This window comes from Apteryx mantelli, chromosome 2, assembly GCF_036417845.1.
Source record: "Apteryx mantelli isolate bAptMan1 chromosome 2, bAptMan1.hap1, whole genome shotgun sequence".
NCBI classification, from domain to species: domain Eukaryota; kingdom Metazoa; phylum Chordata; class Aves; order Apterygiformes; family Apterygidae; genus Apteryx; species Apteryx mantelli.
In genome coordinates this window covers 147,692,485-147,711,319 of record NC_089979.1, presented here as the reverse complement: position 1 = coordinate 147,711,319, position 18,835 = coordinate 147,692,485, and the positions used below count along the sequence as shown (strand labels likewise).

Here is an 18,835-nt window from a genome sequence, read left to right as displayed (position 1 = left end):
TGACTTCTGAAAAGCCATGATCTGACTTTGAGAACCAGACTTGGGTTATTAACTGGTACTTGTCATCAGTGTATTACAAATAATTGAAATCGATTATTTCATTTGCTAAAATGCTGAACATATGTGAGATTCTATTGCATGTGTTGTGATCTAGTCTACAGATCTTCAAAAACTGTCTCTGCCTAAGGAACCCTAGAGTCATGGCGGGGGGAAAAGAGAGGCAAAATATTAAAAAAATTAAACTACTTATTGAAGAGAGGAAAGAGGTTTATATACCACTGGAATAATGGCATTTCAGTCAAAACCTGCTGCATGAACATTTGATGTGCCTGAGGAAAAATAAATTAGCAAGCTATTTGAATTGATTTCACTGGCTCTGGAGAGAGCCAAAAATTATTACTGAAGTTTCCATTTTCTTATGTTTAAACTTTAGTTCATTTAATATTGAATTTTAGGGTCTCACCAATATTTGTACCTCACAGTTTTTCTTTGATCTCATCCCTCTCACTTCCTACAATATTTTAGGGGATAATTAGTCAAATACTAGCAAGGACTTGACAAAGAACCTCTTACTATAATTCATTTTGAAAGCTCATCCCTCAAAACTAAAAAGTTTTTCTGTAGAAATGACAGATTTTAAAATATGAACACTAACAGCAATAAAAAGTAAAGGTCATTAGCCTATTTACTTTTGGCTTCTGAATGCGTGAGCTTCATATCTTTTATGGAAATACAAAGTTAATTCCAAAAAAGAGATCCGCAGAATCGCTTAGAGCTGAGGGTTCTGCAGGTTCCTTACACAGCACCATGCAGGTCCTCTTTCACCTAGAGACAGCCACGTGAGCATTCCCAGCAGGGTTTTGCCTTGATGGGCTTAAAGTGTATGTTTTGGGGTTTTGGTTTTTTTTTTCCCCCCCCCATCTGCATTGTTCATCTGTTCTAGACCAGAACATTTTACCTCAGCTTCAAGCGTAACAGCTTCACCAGAGGAGCCATTTCCCCCGGGACTCGCGGCTTGCCTGCAGGCACCCTGAACCACCACCTCCCGGTTTCTGGCTGTGGACAACTCGGGTTTTGCTCCCGCGGCCCCGCCATCCTTACAGCAAGTCGGTGGAGAGTCACATGCCTCAGTGAGTCAGCAAAATCTACCTAAGGCTTTTCCCAAAGAGTGGCAAGGACTAATACTTTATCATGATTTATTTAATCTGATACCGCATGGTATCAGACATTCCTATTCTGGCTTCATGGTATATGGACACATAAAATCCATACAGATCCATCTTAAAATCCAAACCTTCTAACCATTAGCCATTGTGTGCTTTATTAATATATTTTTTGGTACAATTTAAGGTGTTTTCCCTAACTTTAAGGAAGGAAAATGGATGTCATTAAACTGTTTTCATTAAGTGCATGACACAGTTCAACAGTTTTTTTTTTTTTCCATGTACTCTTAATTCACTATCATTTTCCCCTCAACCTCTGCATTATTCATACATGTCATCCTTTGCTAATTCCTGTGACAAATAGAATTATAATGACTTTATTTAGGATCAACATTTCCACTCACAATGTTAAAAGGCAAAAAGTTAAAGCAGCTGTGTCAGCCAACTCTGGCTGACAGCTCCCAGGCGCAGGCGAGGTGGCCGTGGGGGGCAGGCAATGCAACCGGTCGCTCGCAGGCAGCCCCTCGCAGCCCAGGCACCAGCCAGACAGCACCCACAGAACTTACTGTTTCATCAGTTTTATTGTGTTTCAGGGAGGTGAAGAACTGAATCACAAACGAAGACCGGAAAATATACCTCATAATATTTCAGATATGCTGAGTTACATTTAATTTATGTCTCTTAAACTACCTATTTAAAATGCAAGCAACAAATGTGTATAATGTTTTAATTAACACCATTAATTTAAATATTAGCCACTGTGTAAAATGATCTCTATATGTTACAACCTGGAGCGGTTTTAACCCCTTTGGCTCAAGAAACAAACCTGCTTATGTAGTTTCAGCTTTAATCTGTGTTCAAGCCCAAGTGATTTAAATAATTTATTTTGTGTTTCCCATACGACTGAAATTACCCATTGTTATAACAGGTTGATTTTGGCAATGCTTTTACTACTTTGACTGTTCACAAGTTGTCTTACAGTCTCAGACAGTGTCAGACCTAGAAACTGTATCTGATGCCAGCTGGAGTGAGAACACTGCTTTGATGTATAGAAATACAGTTTTTAAAAGTCGGAGTCTGCTAGCAATCCTCTATAAACTACAATGGCAGCTGTGCTAGAGGTCATGAATATTACATAAGGGTTGTCCATGCATTCAAGCCAGCATCAGTAAGCCAAATTCCCATAGCAACACTCGCATAGATTTATTCATCACTAAGAGATGCATCAGTTCAGCAGTTAAGCCTTATTAGTCTGAAAGATATTATTACTTCAACTCTTCTTTAAAAGACCACTTATTCTACTGATAAAATTCAACACTCTGAGTTTCAGAGCAGTCTTGATATCCTCTCTCCTAAGAGCAGAGAAATCTTAAACTAATAAAAAGCAACCCTGATAAAACTGAAACTCCCGATTACGATCAGCAACAACTCTCGGATACAAGGTGGAGGGGAAGAAATGGTCTGCTGCTGCGGCATGTCGGCTATACTGATCCCAAGGCAGCAGGTCTAGACTTCGAAGAGATGTTCAGCATCTCCTGTGGCTGGCAAGTTCCAGCAGCTCATTAAAAACCCCGCTTTAGGAGCTCGTATTAAAATATCTGTTAACTATTACATTTTCCACGAAACATCTTTGGCTTCCCTGTTTAAGCATTCTAGCCTGAAGAAACTGGCTGCTTGTGCATTATACTACTGTATTATTTATGGTGCTGGCCCTTTCCCCATAATCAGGTTAATATCTCAATAATCTGAACTCCTGAATTTACGAGAAATCCTTGTAACGCAGGTGGCGTAAATGGGCAGAAGCAAAGCTGGCAGAGGAAAAAGAAACAGAATGTGAGATGGACCAGAGATAGGGGGGAAAAAAAACAAGCCAAAATGGAGGAGGGGAATCGGAGAGAAAGTGAGGAACACGGACATCACAGGAAGGAGAAAAAAGGGAGGTCTGAGGAGACTCCTCAATAGTGTATTTAAATATTGAAATGTAAAAAAATGAAACTGAAAAACAGACCTTACAAAACAGTGCCACACAAAGATCTGGCAGACAGCACACAGAAATAAAAACTGGAATGAAGTGATAAATGAATGAAAAATTTTAAGATAATCATGTTTTTTTACAGGTGCAAGTGTACTTAAAGAAAAACATGCAACACTTCGGCTGTATTACTGCTAAAAACCTCACAGTCCTATATGCATCTCATGGAAAAAATATAAACACCCAGCCAGGATCTGAAGCTCATTTAGCATGTCCATATTAATCCATCACTCTCTGCAAGGAGTATGGAGCAAGAAGGAGAAATCTTAACAAGTCCTTGACCACACTACTCACAGTTTAACATTCAAACTGTGAAGAAAGCCAGTGAAGTCTTCAGGAGAAAAATGGATCTTTGCAACAGACACTCTGTATTTACATATATATGACTTGTAGGGACCAATCCTTCACTGAAGGGAGATATATAGGATCTTGGAGAACTAGTTTCTAAAAGTGTAAGTTATAAGTGTCACAGGCATCCAAAATCATGCTTAGGCAAACTTCCACTAACATATCCAATAAGAACTCAAAGCTTTGACCCTATATACTGCAAATATATGGGTTTATTCAATACATCAAAAACCCTGTACATTTAAATAAGCTTATTCTGAAACATGCAAGCCAAGCTAGTACTTTTAACAGAAAATTCTGATTTTAACTGATTTTTTTCTGAAAAATATCATTTCTACTGTTGTCTGAAACATCTTTATAAGAGGTCTTATGCAACATGCTAACACATTAAAAATCATTTGTATCGGTAACAGATAAGATGGCAATCCTTCAAAACAAAACATTTTATGAATCTCTGATGTGAAAAAACACCTTACCTTTGCTTTTTCCAGCTGTGCCTGGGCCTGTCGCTCTGCCTCTCTCCGCACTGCTTCCCTGTCTTCTTCCAGAGATACATCTGAATCGGATGGACGGCTGGTGTAGGAGTCCGCCGAACCCTGAACAAGAAAAGGAAAGATAATATCACAAGTTGTTTTAGTGTTCAAAAAAAAGAAAAAAGTAGAAGTGTTTATGCACCTTGCCTTTTGTCTTACTTCTGCATCCCTGAAGAGAGAATAATTGCACAAAAGAGAAAATCACTTAGAAAAATTAAATGGCTAAAAAAAGTAGATGTTTTTCTATGGAGACTTTCCAGAAGTGCAGGTGTCTTACCCAGTGTTTTATTTCCTGCACTATTCCCATGTTCCTATTTGTATGCTTTTTAGCAAGCAGAGCCAGTTACTCTGTAGAGTTACAGCAGTGGTGCAGTGCAGGGCTGAAGGACACACAGCAGCTTCAAGGATGGCTCCATAAAAATTAAAACTCTAAACAATGACAGTATTAGGGAGGAAACAGATTTTATTATAAAAATGGAAGTTTGTTATCAATAATTACCCTTACACAATATTACTGCTGAGAGCTTTAACCTGTGCTATCCATTTTTATTTTAGGGCAACCTCTTTACCTGACACACTTTCCCCATCAGAACTGAAAATGGCTCGTATCCATCTCTGCCCCTCAGCAAAACATGTAAATGACCACAAATCAACTTCCAACTAATAAAATCTGTCTGGACTCAACACACGTCCGCATATCGCCACAATGGAACTAGTCACAATGCCAGAACAGCTCTATAAATAATGACGGCTCTGATTTCTCTCTGCATCTCCCTGCATACAAAACAGACCTCTGCTAATTCAATCAGAATGAAAACAACTGTCCTCTCCTTACTGTATTTTCCTCTCTCTCAGTAACATATATAACATATGCCAATAATGAAAACAGGGCTTACACAGATATCAGAATTCTTCAGACGTCCTCCTTTGGCTCTTTTCAGAAGCCTGATCCAGGTGGCCTTCATTAGCCAGACAGCTCAGTTATTGTCTGCAGCTGCAGCGCCCGGCACTGATCTCATAAAACATGTGCACACTGAGCACCGCAGAATCACTGCTCCTTTCCTATCCATGCTCTGCTGCGAGAGCCTTCCTTCTCTTCCTTCTGCCTTTCAAGCTTTCAGCCTCACTGTTTCCAAGTGTTCTAGTGCAATTAAATTCTCAAATGTTCTCATGCCAGTAAAAAGACCAAAAAAAAAAAAAAAGCACACACCAGAACCAAAAAAACCTCAACTTGAATAATAAAAAGGTAAAATAAGCCAGACTTCAGGTAAATGTTGTGAGAGATGCTTCAACTGATAACAAACTGAGATCGATGACAAAAAATACCTAGGGCTTTTTCCGTTTTGTTTTGGGGGGCGGGCTTGGCTGTTAAAAATAGTGCTTATAAGAGAACCTTTTAAAATCCTGTGCAAAATATATTCAGTGACATTTGCAAGTGCAAAGTTCATTTCATCTCTTCCTAGATTGGATGGGGGTGGGGTAACCGGCTTTTCATATCACTGGGCATGCTCCATATGTGCAGCCTTTTACGCAGATGCTCACATCACACTGTGTTGTTAGCCTATGCCAAATTGCCATTTTATATCTCAAGGGTAAACAGCTGGAAAACACAAGCACCCTGCAAAACTGGAATAGCTGGTACAGTGTCTCATTTTTGTCATATATGTCTGTTACAAGCCACATGTCTCTCCGACGCTCAAGTTCTGTCACACAGAGCTTCCCTTAGCTGTAAGGGACTGAGCTAGAATCTGAGCTCTGCCACAAAAACGTAAATCCAAAAATATGCCTGTTGAGTAAGAGTTTAACCCCCTAATTACTGTTTCTATTTTTCTGACATAAGCAGATGACAGAAGTAAAGAATACCTGCAACATACCACATCATACATAAATATTAGACCCTAAAATGGTAAAAGCAAAACAAAACACTGAATTTGTATATTCTGCCTTTTACTCAGTTACAATCTATGTAATTTCATAAACTGACATGGGAATAACATATTAAGGCATGATTAACTAAGACATTCACAATTCACTGACAGATACACAAAATTCTAGTTAAAAAACCCTCATTGCAGCTGACTGAAGTGCCTGCCTTTGATATAAATTCACAGTTAACATGAAAAACAGACGATAACAGAGATTACAGCTGAGAACAGTGGTCATCCATGTGAAGCAGTATGTCAACATTTCCTAGGAAGTTAGAGCTCTCTGGTTGTGAAGGACCAAATTCTGCCATTGTTTATGTCTGTATAATTACAAAATTACCCCATCACAGCTAATGGAACAGCCTGCATTTAGCCACTATTAAGGCAAACAATAGTTGTCACTAAACTGACAGTGTAAAATAAAAGTAAATTTTAACTTTCAAAATATTTTTTCCTGAAGCCCATAATAGCAGCAGTTTCAAATTTTAATATACTGTCTTTGAACTGACATCAAGGAAATTATTCTCTAAGGGATATTTTGTCTAGCAGGAGCACAAATACATCTACTATGTTACATGGATCTTCTAAAACAAAAATGCCTCCTGAATTAAAACAAAAGGAGCAGAAAAGTATCAGTAAAACATACAAAAACCTTCCTCGAATATTTTGAAAAATAACCTGAGTCACTGTAAACTCTTAAGGGTCTTTCATATTTGACTTTAAAATTTCCCTTTGCCGCACCTTCTGATATAGCACCACTGATGGAAACACTGGCAAAAGATGAGAAGCAAGAAGTCGCCTGAAGTTTAGTGTCAGTCTCAGGACTTCTGTACTCCTTTGATCTCTGCAGAAGCTTAAAAGCTATTCTGGTTAAGACAACAGCCGCCAATGCTCGACAGCAACATTTTTATCACTGCGTTAACCAAAGCTGAGACCAGGAAGAAACCCTCCTACTAAAGCCCCAGCCCCTGGGAAACACAGGGGTCCCACAACATCCAACCCCTGCAGAAAGGACCATGTCCAAAGCCTTCCCCCACCCCATGGTTCCAGCATGCCTCTCTGAGGCAGATCCAAGCATGGTGTCATAAAAAAGCCCTAAGCAATATTATCTTTAAATAAAATAAAACAAATGAACAAGCCATTAAGCCTGACACTGCAATCACATGACTGACAGTGTGGGTGTTAATGTTCTGCAGCAGTTCCACTGTGAATACATCTTATTTTCCACTGATGAAGTGGCATGGCATCACTTTTACTATCGTTCGTTCTGCCGTCCAGAAGGAACGCTGCCTAACCGGTCATCTACCTGTAAAGAAAGTCACAAAGCTCAGAAATGGGATTCTTGTCTCCCATCACGAAGCAGGTACCTTTCTCATCAAGCTGGAATTGCTAAAACTAGAATTTCATCTTTTGGGCCACAGAGATCATTTGCTGTGCTGGTCATATCTTGTGCTGGCCAAAGCCCCAAAATACATCCAAAAAATCATAATGATTCAATTTATTTTAATTATATTGACAAATCACATGAATCAAACTCAACACCGCATTTATTTTCCAGTGGGACAGACACAGCCATGTAGGTTTTCTGTGGAAAGCAGAAGCTGGGAGCTTCTTCACTCCTTGAATATGAAAAAAAAAATGCAAAGCCTGAAATCAGGGCAATCCAGTAAGAGGGAGCATACAATTACAATCAATAAGTTTATTTTATAAACTACTGATTCATTTTATATGAGCTAAGAATTTTTAAATCTCTTTAAAATACAAAAAAATCAGTAAAATTAGTTTTCAAACTTAGACAAAACTACAGTGAGCTATCTTGGAAGTACCTTGAATATTCAAGGAAAATCATGAGACAAGGCCAAGTGAATGTATATTGTCCATTCACAACAGATGAGGAGACCAGATTATCTCCAGGGGTTACACTAGTTTTAAGGGTTACTCCAGTATGAATCTTTTCCCAACTGCTTCTGAAATTCAGCCATTCAGACTGAATTTCAGCAGCTCTTCATCCCATTCTACTGGCACACGGAAGAGCTGCAGTGATAGATTCTCCTACAGCCCCTTCATTCCCTCATCTTTTATGGGAAGCCACCTGATAATAGGGAGACAGTTCATTTTCATAATTACCCCATCTCTTTTTTTTTTTTTCCTTTTCCTTTTCTCCTAACTTGGTAAGTTTACCAAACCAGGCATTCTGAAACATCATTTACTGTTTTAATGACATGCTTGACAACTATTTACCAGCTGTCATATAACTAATTATATTAGATTATATGCAGTCATTTTATAATATGAAGCCATGCTTTTCACACTGTTTGTGGTCATACATGATCATATTTGAGCTTCCTCTTTTTCTTTAAGACCATACAGTCCTGCCATCTTCTGTAGTATTAGAAGTGTATCATCTTTTAAATACTGGGTCATTCAAGGAAAAAAAACCCTGCTTTGTAAACATTTTTTTTTGTTACTTTCCTTTACTCAGAGGTAGAAACTCCTTAGTCAAACTAGGTGGTGCCTCTAGGTATCTCTCATTTTTTTTGTTAGTTTTCTGACACTTGCTGCACCTATGCAAAATGTCTGAGCACATAAGGTCTTCTTTTCCCAGACTCTGGTCAATAAAGTTGGAGCCTGAAGTACAGATTTTGTCTGCCAAGTGTTTTCACTTTCATAGTGTAAATCACTTGATGGGTTTAGTCCCTCACTTTCCTACTAAATTCTTTCTCTGAGTTAATAAAGCTATCATTACACTTGCAAATTCAGTCACAGACTTTATATTATACCCTCTTCAGAAAAATAAAAGCGATTTTCTGATCACCAAGTGTTTCTCTTTAATTTGGTAATCCCATTTATGAATTGGATACCATTACGACAACTAACCTTCCTAACTCCCCAAAAGATTCTCAAATAATTCTCTATTTAGAAAGATCGAACAAGTTCCTTCAACTAGGGACTTTTACATTATCATTTATTAAATGAAGACATGAAGCTGTAAGCAAACATACAACAACATTTTACAGGGAATAAAGAAGTACATGTGAATACACACATATTCAAACTCTTTATGTACAATACTGTGATTTTTTTCCTTGATATATCTATCATCTCTTCATTCATTTAATGCTGACGAGAATTTTAAATCCAAAAGGATAAATATATTTATGTCCTCATCTGCCTTATATTTTGAATATGAAAAGCTAAGGCCTCACTGTGCTAGTAAGAACAATTCATTTCAATATCCAGAATTAATACATGCATATTGCTAAATGCTAGATTTCTAATCTTATTGAAATTGCCGGAGTGACATAACATGTCCTGCTAGAGTATGATTTGGTATTGTATATTAGGTCCACCTGTTACTTTACTATGTACTACTACTTCTGGAGTGCCAAGGCATAAGAAAATAGGAAAAAAATATTGAAAAGTCATTTCCCTAAAGTTTTCATTTCACTTAAAATTCTTAAAACTGATTCAGACCAAAAGCAAAATGTGAAGTGTTAAATTTCAGCATGAAGCGAAAATTCTGAGATTGGCATATTTTACTTATAATATGCCAACAAGGAATACAGATTGCCCTTTTCCATCATCATAAACTTACCAACCTGAAATCTATGGGCCATACAATTATTTCTTTTTAAAAGTAAAGTAGCTGCACACTACTTGATTATATGGAAGTCAGAAGCACTCCCAAGAATAAATCATCAATAGGTACCTCAGTTTGGCAAAGTGACCACAGTCAATGAATGTGAAATCGTCTTATCTATGAAGTATTCTCTAGAGTATTGAGTAATGTCACTGTCTTGAATGATGGTAAAAAACGCACAAAACACTGTTCTGAGAATGCTGTACAATGTTATATTGATGTCAACATGAATTATATGGAGGTAGTATTTTTACCAAAATACCAAACTAATTCTGATTAGTCATTTATTTCAGTAACACTGTTTGGCATGCATGGCATGAACCAAAGAAATATAATTTAACAAAGAAAAAAGGAGAGAGACAACATATTCATTAAGGGGGATATTACTCAGGAGTTGTTGGCTCCTTGGGTAAGGGCCATGGACGCTCCACAGCCTGGTAACCACTAAGTCTAGTCACAATGGCCTCCCGCTCCTTAGCACAGCCCTTGTAGAGCTTGGCCATTTGCCCACTACACGCATTTACACTTGAGTGCAATAAAACTGTGCTCTCCCCCAATTACTATATAAGGAATGCTATCAACTCCTACCATAGGCACTGAAGCCCTTTGCTATGTTTGCTTTAAAAAACAAAATAACATCGATTGGTACCTTTTTGTTGTTGAGCTAACTGGGCATTGCCTTAGCAGCTACATCCACAAGGGACATTCCAGTAACAGGAGGAGTGAAATTTTAGAACAGCTGGGAGCTTTAGGGTGGGAATGTGATTAAAAAGGAGATTATACAGGAAACCAGTCTCCTCTCTACCCTTAACATGACTTTGGCAAGCTTGATCGCAGCACCCAGCTGGACATTAACAGCTTTCTAAGATGTTAATCCAATCGACAGCTGGATGAAAGGAGAGTTTTTTAAAATAGCCTTTAGGTTGGCAGAAGCCTAGATTTTGGCTTTCATGAACCAGGTAAACAGCTGCACCAGGTATTCCATCAGGAAAAAGAAAAAATCACATCTGTGCTCACATTTTGATGATATTAGCCTAGGTGTTTGCTTATGTGCTGTTGTTAAGAAAAAGTAATATGAGTTTGTATTTTTAGAGGAGCGATTGGCTTTTGTGGTTACTCTTCATAAAAATTCTTTCGGCAATATGCAAATTGTTTCCAAAAATGCAGTTGCAGAGTTCAGAATAGCTGGTAAACAAACAAACATACAAATCCTTCAGAATTACAGCTCGACTTTCCCCAAATCTGTGGGATGCTCTAGTGTATTACGGTTTACCATTTATTGCTAAAACCACCCAAGAGAGAGAACTATTTCAGGCCCTATTGTACTAAGCATCGTAAAAATCACAAACTGAAAGACGAACCCTGCTTAAAAGAGCCTGCAGTCCAAAGGACGAGAAAACAAGCAGAAAAAATGGAGTAAGGAAGGGATCAAGGTAGCAAATGCAATGGAAAATAAAGCATTTTTAACCATTCAGTAACAGCATTGTGACTCATCGCTTGCATAACCATTGTGGGTTGTTGTTTAAGTAAGTTTTCTATATGTATTAAGGCAGAGATTAGTTCTGTGAAAGCCTCTGAAGGAGGATAATCTGGTAGCTCTGTATATTCTGACTGAGAGATTCTCCCACTTATGAGACAAGAGAAAGTTTAGAAGTGCTTTTTAGGAAGAGGGCAATAGGAACATAAGATGAAAAGAGGTCTCCCAGTTTATCAAAATATGCTTTATCAACAGTATATCATATAATCAAGAATTGTATCATTTTCTAGAAAAGGTGGATTGTGAAAAAGGATTTGATTTTTCACTGAGGCAATCAACTGCATGAAGAGGATGGGATTAAATTACTGATGATTTTCAACTGTACAGAAAAGTCAGAGCAATGACAGAGTTTAGATGTTGCCAGTGGAACAACTCAGAGATGGGTATCAAAACAAGAAAAACACACCAAAGATACTATTGCAAACTACATGAACTTGAATCATCTCACTTTTGTCTCAGACTGTCAGCTCACACACAGATATTAACGCTGGTTGATTCATGATAACATTTTAAAGTCATGGTAACCTGATCACACATCTAAGCCCTTAGGAAAAGATGAGGCAAGATTATTAGTAACAACAGAGTGAATTTTGTTGTTGTTTACTAAGACAGAAACAGGTAAAAAAATGGGAGGTTTTCAGGAAAAAAAGAAAAATATCAGTTTTGATTCTATTCATACAACAGCTTGACATGGCTGAGGAGATATCACAAAGGAAGAACTTTAAGTTGGAGAGAGACAACTCAGAAAAAAAGGATTTTATATATAAAATTATATGAGTTGATATACAAGAAAGAGCATAAAGAAAAAAAGGAAAAGAGTGGGCCAGTCATAAAATTCCAAGGGATCCAAATGGAAAAGAAGAAATAAGGAAAACACACCTGAGAAGACAAAGAAGAAACAGAAAGACAACTAGAAAAAGACAGACTCTAAAGAAAAGCATGGCAACCATCATCTCAATTTGTCTCAGCTCAGTTAAAAGTGCCAATTTAGATTCTGTGTTCCAGATCCTCAGTATATTTTTATCTGGGATGTTGGTTCAAGTCATTAAGATTTTCTGCATACTTAAAAATAACTCCTTTGAGAATTTAGCATGAAATGCTGTTAGCAATAGGGAATTTTGAAGAAAAAAAAAAGAAAATTATTTGATTTCCATTTTATCAAGTTATATGTACAATCCGTACTTGATTTAACAATTAAACATGTCATCTACTCCAGATATTAAATAGAAGGGTTTTTTTACTTGCTAAAAATGTTGAGGTTAAGTATATTCACTGAAATCTTCCATACTCTACTACTTTGAATGTAACACTTTATACATGCCTTCTTGTTTGCTGCCTTTCATTGCTATATTGTAAATATATTATTCACCTGGTTAATTATCTTGTTTCCATATATCTTCATGAGTTAGCTTGGCAAGCTTGCACTCTGAAGAAATTGCTGACAGACTAGTTGTCCGAAACAATATTTTTGAATCTCTGATAAGTTTATTTTCTATCTCATCCTGTACCTCTGAAATCTTGACTTTCTAATCATGATCTTTTGTGAATAGTAATCAATGACTGTCATGAAATAAGACACTGCAATTTGCTCACTGTTTATATCAAAAGAATTTTTCTTATTAGTATCTTTGTTAAATTGCCACACATTGAAGGCTAAGGAAATTATTTCATTAAGTGGTCACTAATCCAGGCTCACTGAAAGCTCAAGCTTGTAAAACAGTGGTTCTGTTGTGATTCAGCAGAGGTATCTCTAGCAGGTGGGATTGTCCCTTAAGTGTCTGCAGTCTTGCTCTCTATTAGTTACTGCCAGGAATACTAAGTGGCCGGTTTTCACACTGCATAGTACCATTTACTTCAGGACAAAAACGCTACATAAAATACACATATCATCATCAGTGGTCTTAATGTACATTCAGTTTCCAAGTATGTCATAAACCACATGAATCTTTGTGGTTGCAGGTGTTAGTTTTTTGTTCCAGCCTTCATCTTCATGTACACTGCTCGATACAGAGCAGGACAATTGCTTTATACCCATTACCTACCATCTTTGCCCAGCATAAACCAAAGCAAACCTCTTGCAATTTTCCTAAGAGGATGAGGTTCCTTACATCATTTACATATGGAAGGATTTCTGACAATTTCTAATCATCTGATTTCAAAAATACAGCAATGCCCAATACATTTGCATCAATGTATGTCTCCCTGGCAGCTGTTTTTTCCCTCCTGTCTACTACATATAAAAAATAATAATCTTAGAACATTCTCTCTCTCTCTCTCTCTCTCTCTCTCTCTCTCTCGCTCTCCAGCATTTCATATCTTCACAATTTTTGTTCTAAAACCAAAATATACCAAGTTAATGTATAGACTGCAAGATATCAACTGTTCACATCAATTGGCTGTTTTAGATTTGACTCTAAAACATATCTAACCTAGCATATTCACACAGGTAGAAAGGGTGAGGACATACAGTGTGTGGTGTATTATATTAGTCCAAGGACAAGAAGCTAAAACAAACACTTCTTAATCCTCACAGCTGCAACTGCTTATATGGCTTCGCCAACTGCATTTTGAAAAAGGGAGGCGTGGAAGATGAGGGCAAGACAAAGTTTGCAATTCTGACTCATAATTCCTTTGCTTAAATGCTGCATTTTTAGAGGAGTATCTCCAACTTCTTTACTGAGGGAGACTGAAGTCTCTGTATGCTACAGTTCTTACATTGTTATGCCTCTGTTGTCCATCTGCAAGCAAACAAAATTATGAATATATGAAAAGTATATACAAATGTAGTTTACAAAAAAAGTCAGTGAAAGGTTGTAGGAAAACATCTGATTATATATCATCTCTAGTAACATATAAATCTAAATGTATTTTCATTACAGCTAAAACAGATGTTGTACTCTGGACTTGTATTAGCACCATTGAGAACTGAACATTTAAATAAAGACAAGAGGTTAAAAAAGCAGAGTATATATTCTAGGCAACCTGGAAACAGAAAAGTGACAGCTACTGAAGATGGTGATGATGATTATATGCTAACCTGAAGGAAAATAAAATATAAATGAATTGTAATTGAAAAATTAAAGGAAACTAAAAAGACAGCACCACATGATCTTTCTTAATTCAATGTTGGAATATTTTTAGTATTCTGGAATGATCAAAGCTTAATGAAGTAGAACAGCTGTTTTCCAGGAAAATAAGTAAACTCAGAATTTTAAAATATTTGAGGCTTACAAAAGCAAAAAATTTCTGTTTTTCAGGCATAAAAGAAACACATCAGGAAAGACTTTCTTCTGATTCAGAACAGACTTGGTCCGGATCAGGAGAACACAATACAGCATAAAACATCCCTCTTCTATACATCTCCTCCTGTAGAGGAAGCATCAAAATGTGGACCACTGGCTGCTCTTTATCTATTGCTGCAATACCGAATATCACCACAAAGTATATGTTCTATTTGCTGACAAATCCAAAATGTTCAAAAAGAATGGCTCAAAACTGAAATATCTACATGAGCTCTCTCCTATGTCAGAACTACGACATCACATTTTAAAATCACAGAACCAGAGGATAATTCATGCTGGACGGGGCCTCAGGAGGTCTCTTGTCCAACCTCCTGCTCAAACACGGTCAGCTGTGAGGTCAGACCAGGTTGCTCAGGGCTTGATCCAGTCTGGCCTTGAAAACCTTTAAGGACAGAGACTGCACAACTCTCTGGGCAACTGTGCCATGGCCTGAGTGTCCTCATGCTGAAAAAGCTTTTCCTTATACCCAGTCTGAACCTCTCCTGTTTAAATCTACATTCTTTGTCTCTTGTCCTCCCAGCAAGTACCTCCATTTCTGCTTGAGGAATTGCCACCCAAACCTGTCACTGTACAATTGCTGCTGCCATCTCTGGACTCCTGCAGAGGGGACAGGCATACTACAAAGATGCCACTGAGATTGCTGTTCCACTGCGCTAACTAGCAAGGCAATCCAGTTGTGGTCTAACTTGTAACACCAAGAGACCAAAGAAGGTAACGGAGCACAAGAGGCGACAGTCACATCGACTTTGTCAGTGCGAGAAGCAGCAGTCTTCCCAGGTGCCTCGCCACCCTCAGAGAGGTCTTTGTAAGCATCATGGGAGTAGAGAGGAAGGATCCGAGAAAGAGTCATGGGGCTGCTTGGTGGGGAACATCTTGTTTCATGGGAGAAGTTAGAGGAGGAAGTGTGAAACTGTCTGAAGATTTAACAAGTGGAGGGTAAAGGCTGGCAGCATCCTCCACTGTCACTTTCTCTTGTGAGACTGTGCAAGAGAAAAGAAGTAGGAGTCAGAATGGGCTGTGAAAAATCTTAAAAGCAGTAGTTTGTGGATGGGGGAAGTTCTGCAGTGGAGAAGACAGGAATCAGAGGGGAGGAAAAAAAGAAAGAGAGGATCTATAGCTGAAAGGCTGAACCAGAAAATAAATGATCTTTAAAGCAAAACAGAGGTTGATGTAAGGAGACTGCACTGGGTAGCAAGGAGTAACAGGAGATGTAACACAAGCAGTGCAATAAGCAAACCTCCTGTGAGATAGACAGAGGTATATATAATATAGATATATGTGTATATATACAGTCTAGGTAGGAGGCTTCAGAAAAGATACAGTTAAAAACTTAAGGGGTCTGAATGAAAGGCAAAATTTTTCAATTATTTCCAAGGATAATTGAACAAAACAGTTGGGGAAAAGTGAAAGAGCACTGTTTTGGACAGTCAGGTACATGTTTTAGCCTTCAGTCTGAACAGCAGATGGCAGGTCCAGGACACTGCAACAGTTTCTGAAGGCATAAGCATAGAAATAACAGGTGAAATTATTATTTGGACCAGACTCCTGAAGATGTAGAGGAAAAGAGGGAACATGGAGCAACTGCTATGGAACCCCAGTAGAAAGCAGGTAGGTGGATGACTGGCATCATCCATGCCACATAGAGAAGGAGCACCTACACATAACACAGCAGCAGGAAGAAATATGAGAGAGAAGAAATATGAGAGAAAGACTGCAAGAATGTACAAGATAGATGGCAGGCCAAGGAGCATTACTGAACTTTTACTCATTCTCACCCCTCTCCAATTTAACAGCAAAGATCACAAAATCTGAATTGCTAAAAAAGCAAAAGGATATATTTTCTAGAATGAAAAAATATATAAAAATATTGCCAGACAGTAAAATGACCACAATATCATTTGTGCTTACAGGCCTGGTATTATAAGGCGCCTTAGTAAGCCAATATCTGCAATTTGTTAACAAAGTATACTGCTGCATTTTTATAACATCCAACCACTTCCAACTCTAACTTCAGTTACTTTAAGCAGAACTTCCCAGTCTGTCAGTATAAAAAATACATAATAGCTTTTAAAAAGGTATGCAGTTTTCCATTAGCACCAATAAATATCTGGTTGATAACAGGTTCCTAAATTGAAGAATAAAATAAGCAGAAAGTTAATTCCACAATTAAAAACAATAGTTTTTCAGGCTATGAGACTTCAGGACTCCCTTCATTTTCTCCCTGCTCGGTCTGAAAAAGCCCTGCAAAACTGTCAGAGACAGAGAGGAACTGCAAAATGGTACAGAAAAAACAAGATGCATCATCTTTCCCAGGTCACACCAATTGTCCACTCAGTAGACATGCAGATTTTGTGTGTGCTCCTACATCAGAATTCAAGTAGCTCTGTATTCAAAACCTATGGAAGATCTTCCAGAGATGCAGTGTCAGCTTCTTTGGTAATGTTTAAGTCAGAAGACAAGAGTAAACGCAAGACAGGCCTTTTCACGCTCTCAGAAGTCTGACTCCTACTGACTTTCAGTAGTATTCCAGTACCTCTCCGTTCTGGAGAAAGGAATTTAGTAGCTTAAGTTGCTCCATTTTTAAAAATATTTACATGATCTTTAATTGATTTAAATTAAGCTGAATCATTTCATCTGTAACAAAGCATTGTAAACTTTTCTTTAGGAAACTAGAACCTCACTCTCTAGATTTGCACTTCCTTCCATCACTCCTTCTCTTTTGTAATAATTATTCTATCTACAATGTTCATTTTCAAAATCATCATAATCTATCATCTCAATAGCAGTCCCTTCTTGTTTCCTGTTTGATTATGCTAAAATAGATCTTATTTAAATTAAAAAAAATTTTTTTATATTCACATTATAAAATCTACCAGAGAAGTGCAAGGGACAGTGCTGTCAATTGTCACAAGGCAAGCTGATCCACAAAACGTGTTGTGTGTGTAACTGCAGGACTAATCTCTCCCACCACACTTAAAAACACAGATGTCCAGGTTTATTTAAAATAGCCCTAAGTGAAACAGTACAACTTGTATGTTTTTTAAAGGCATGATTATTACTGGGAGGCATTCGATTACAGAAAGATCTCAGAAATCTTCTTAGTCCTGGGCTGAGAAGGCAACAATGGTTCAAGGAAACAGTACCAGCTGGATTGTATTTTCTCTCTCAGTCCACCAAGGACAGTCCCTTCCTGACCGTTCCCTAGATATTCTTCCCTGCAAAGTCCATCAGACCTCTGGATCCACATTGATGAGGTAATTCTTTTCTACTAACAAGATACAGCTGAGCAGAATTACTCCTTCTCCATTATAAAGTCACATTAGCGGGGGGAAGGGAGGAGAATAACATATTCTGACATGCGTGCATGGAAAAATTCATATAATCAGAAAGGGAAAGCAATTTTAATTATTAGCTTGTATTAGCAAAAAGGTACATGTGGTGATTATATATATAAAAAAAGAACTTCCTTGCTGTTAAGTTCTAGTGCAATATCAATCAGTGAAAGCAAAATTTCACACATGGTACTACAGACTCGTACAACGAGCCTTATGATTTTGCTTAAGCATCTCTGAAAGTCACCCATGCTCTTGCCAGGATGTCTGCATAATAAATAACAGAATTATAGCAAACAATACGAACAATTCCATCTTAGAAAGACCACAGTGTAATTAAGAGAAACAGAACACAACTTTCTTAAATGTATGTGGTAAACCACAATATGATACATATGATAAATTGACTATATTGGAGCACCAATCTATTGCCCCATCCTTCAATTCTCACTATATAGCCCTATCACTACGCCTACAAGGAATGCAGATGAAGGCACCGTGAATTACAGCCCTGAGATTTCAGAGTTCTGCAGGGCATCCTGCAGTAACTGGAACTAAATCACTGGCAATTCCTGGACAAGATGAAGACTTCTAAGAAAGAGCTTCGATTTAAAATATAAACCATGGCAATTTCTATTCCAGTAAGATTTCTATATAGCCTGCTTTCTCTGAACAGAATCACAGAAAACTATAGGGCAGAAGGGACCTCTGGAGGTCAGCTAGTCCCACCTCCCACTAAAAGCATGGTCAAATTCAAAGCTAGATTAGGTTGCTCAGGGCTTCGTCCAGTTGCGTTTTGAAAATCTCCATGGATGGAAATTTTGCAACTTCTTCCATATAGAATTGTACTTGTTAACTTCCTATACCAGAAAAAGTTAAGTAAATTCTGATAGTAATCTAACACCTTAAGATAATAAATTAAGAAGCTATATGACATTTAAGCTCAGAATTTAGCCTGCTCAGCTGCTTACATATCCGAAAGAATAAAGCACAAAGGCAATTTCAGTGAAGCCCATTTCTGCA

General features: G+C 37.7%; 1 protein-coding gene across 1 annotated transcript in view; it reads right to left on the bottom strand.

Annotated features, from left to right (window-relative positions):
• CACNB2 (calcium voltage-gated channel auxiliary subunit beta 2) overlaps window positions 1–18,835 on the bottom strand; it is a 262,930-nt gene that overhangs the window by 87,436 nt on the left and 156,659 nt on the right. Inside the window, exon 3 of the mRNA XM_067291766.1 lies at window positions 4,020–4,139. Coding sequence (XP_067147867.1) covers window positions 4,020–4,139 — 120 coding nt within the window. The remainder of the gene's footprint in view (window positions 1–4,019; window positions 4,140–18,835) is intronic.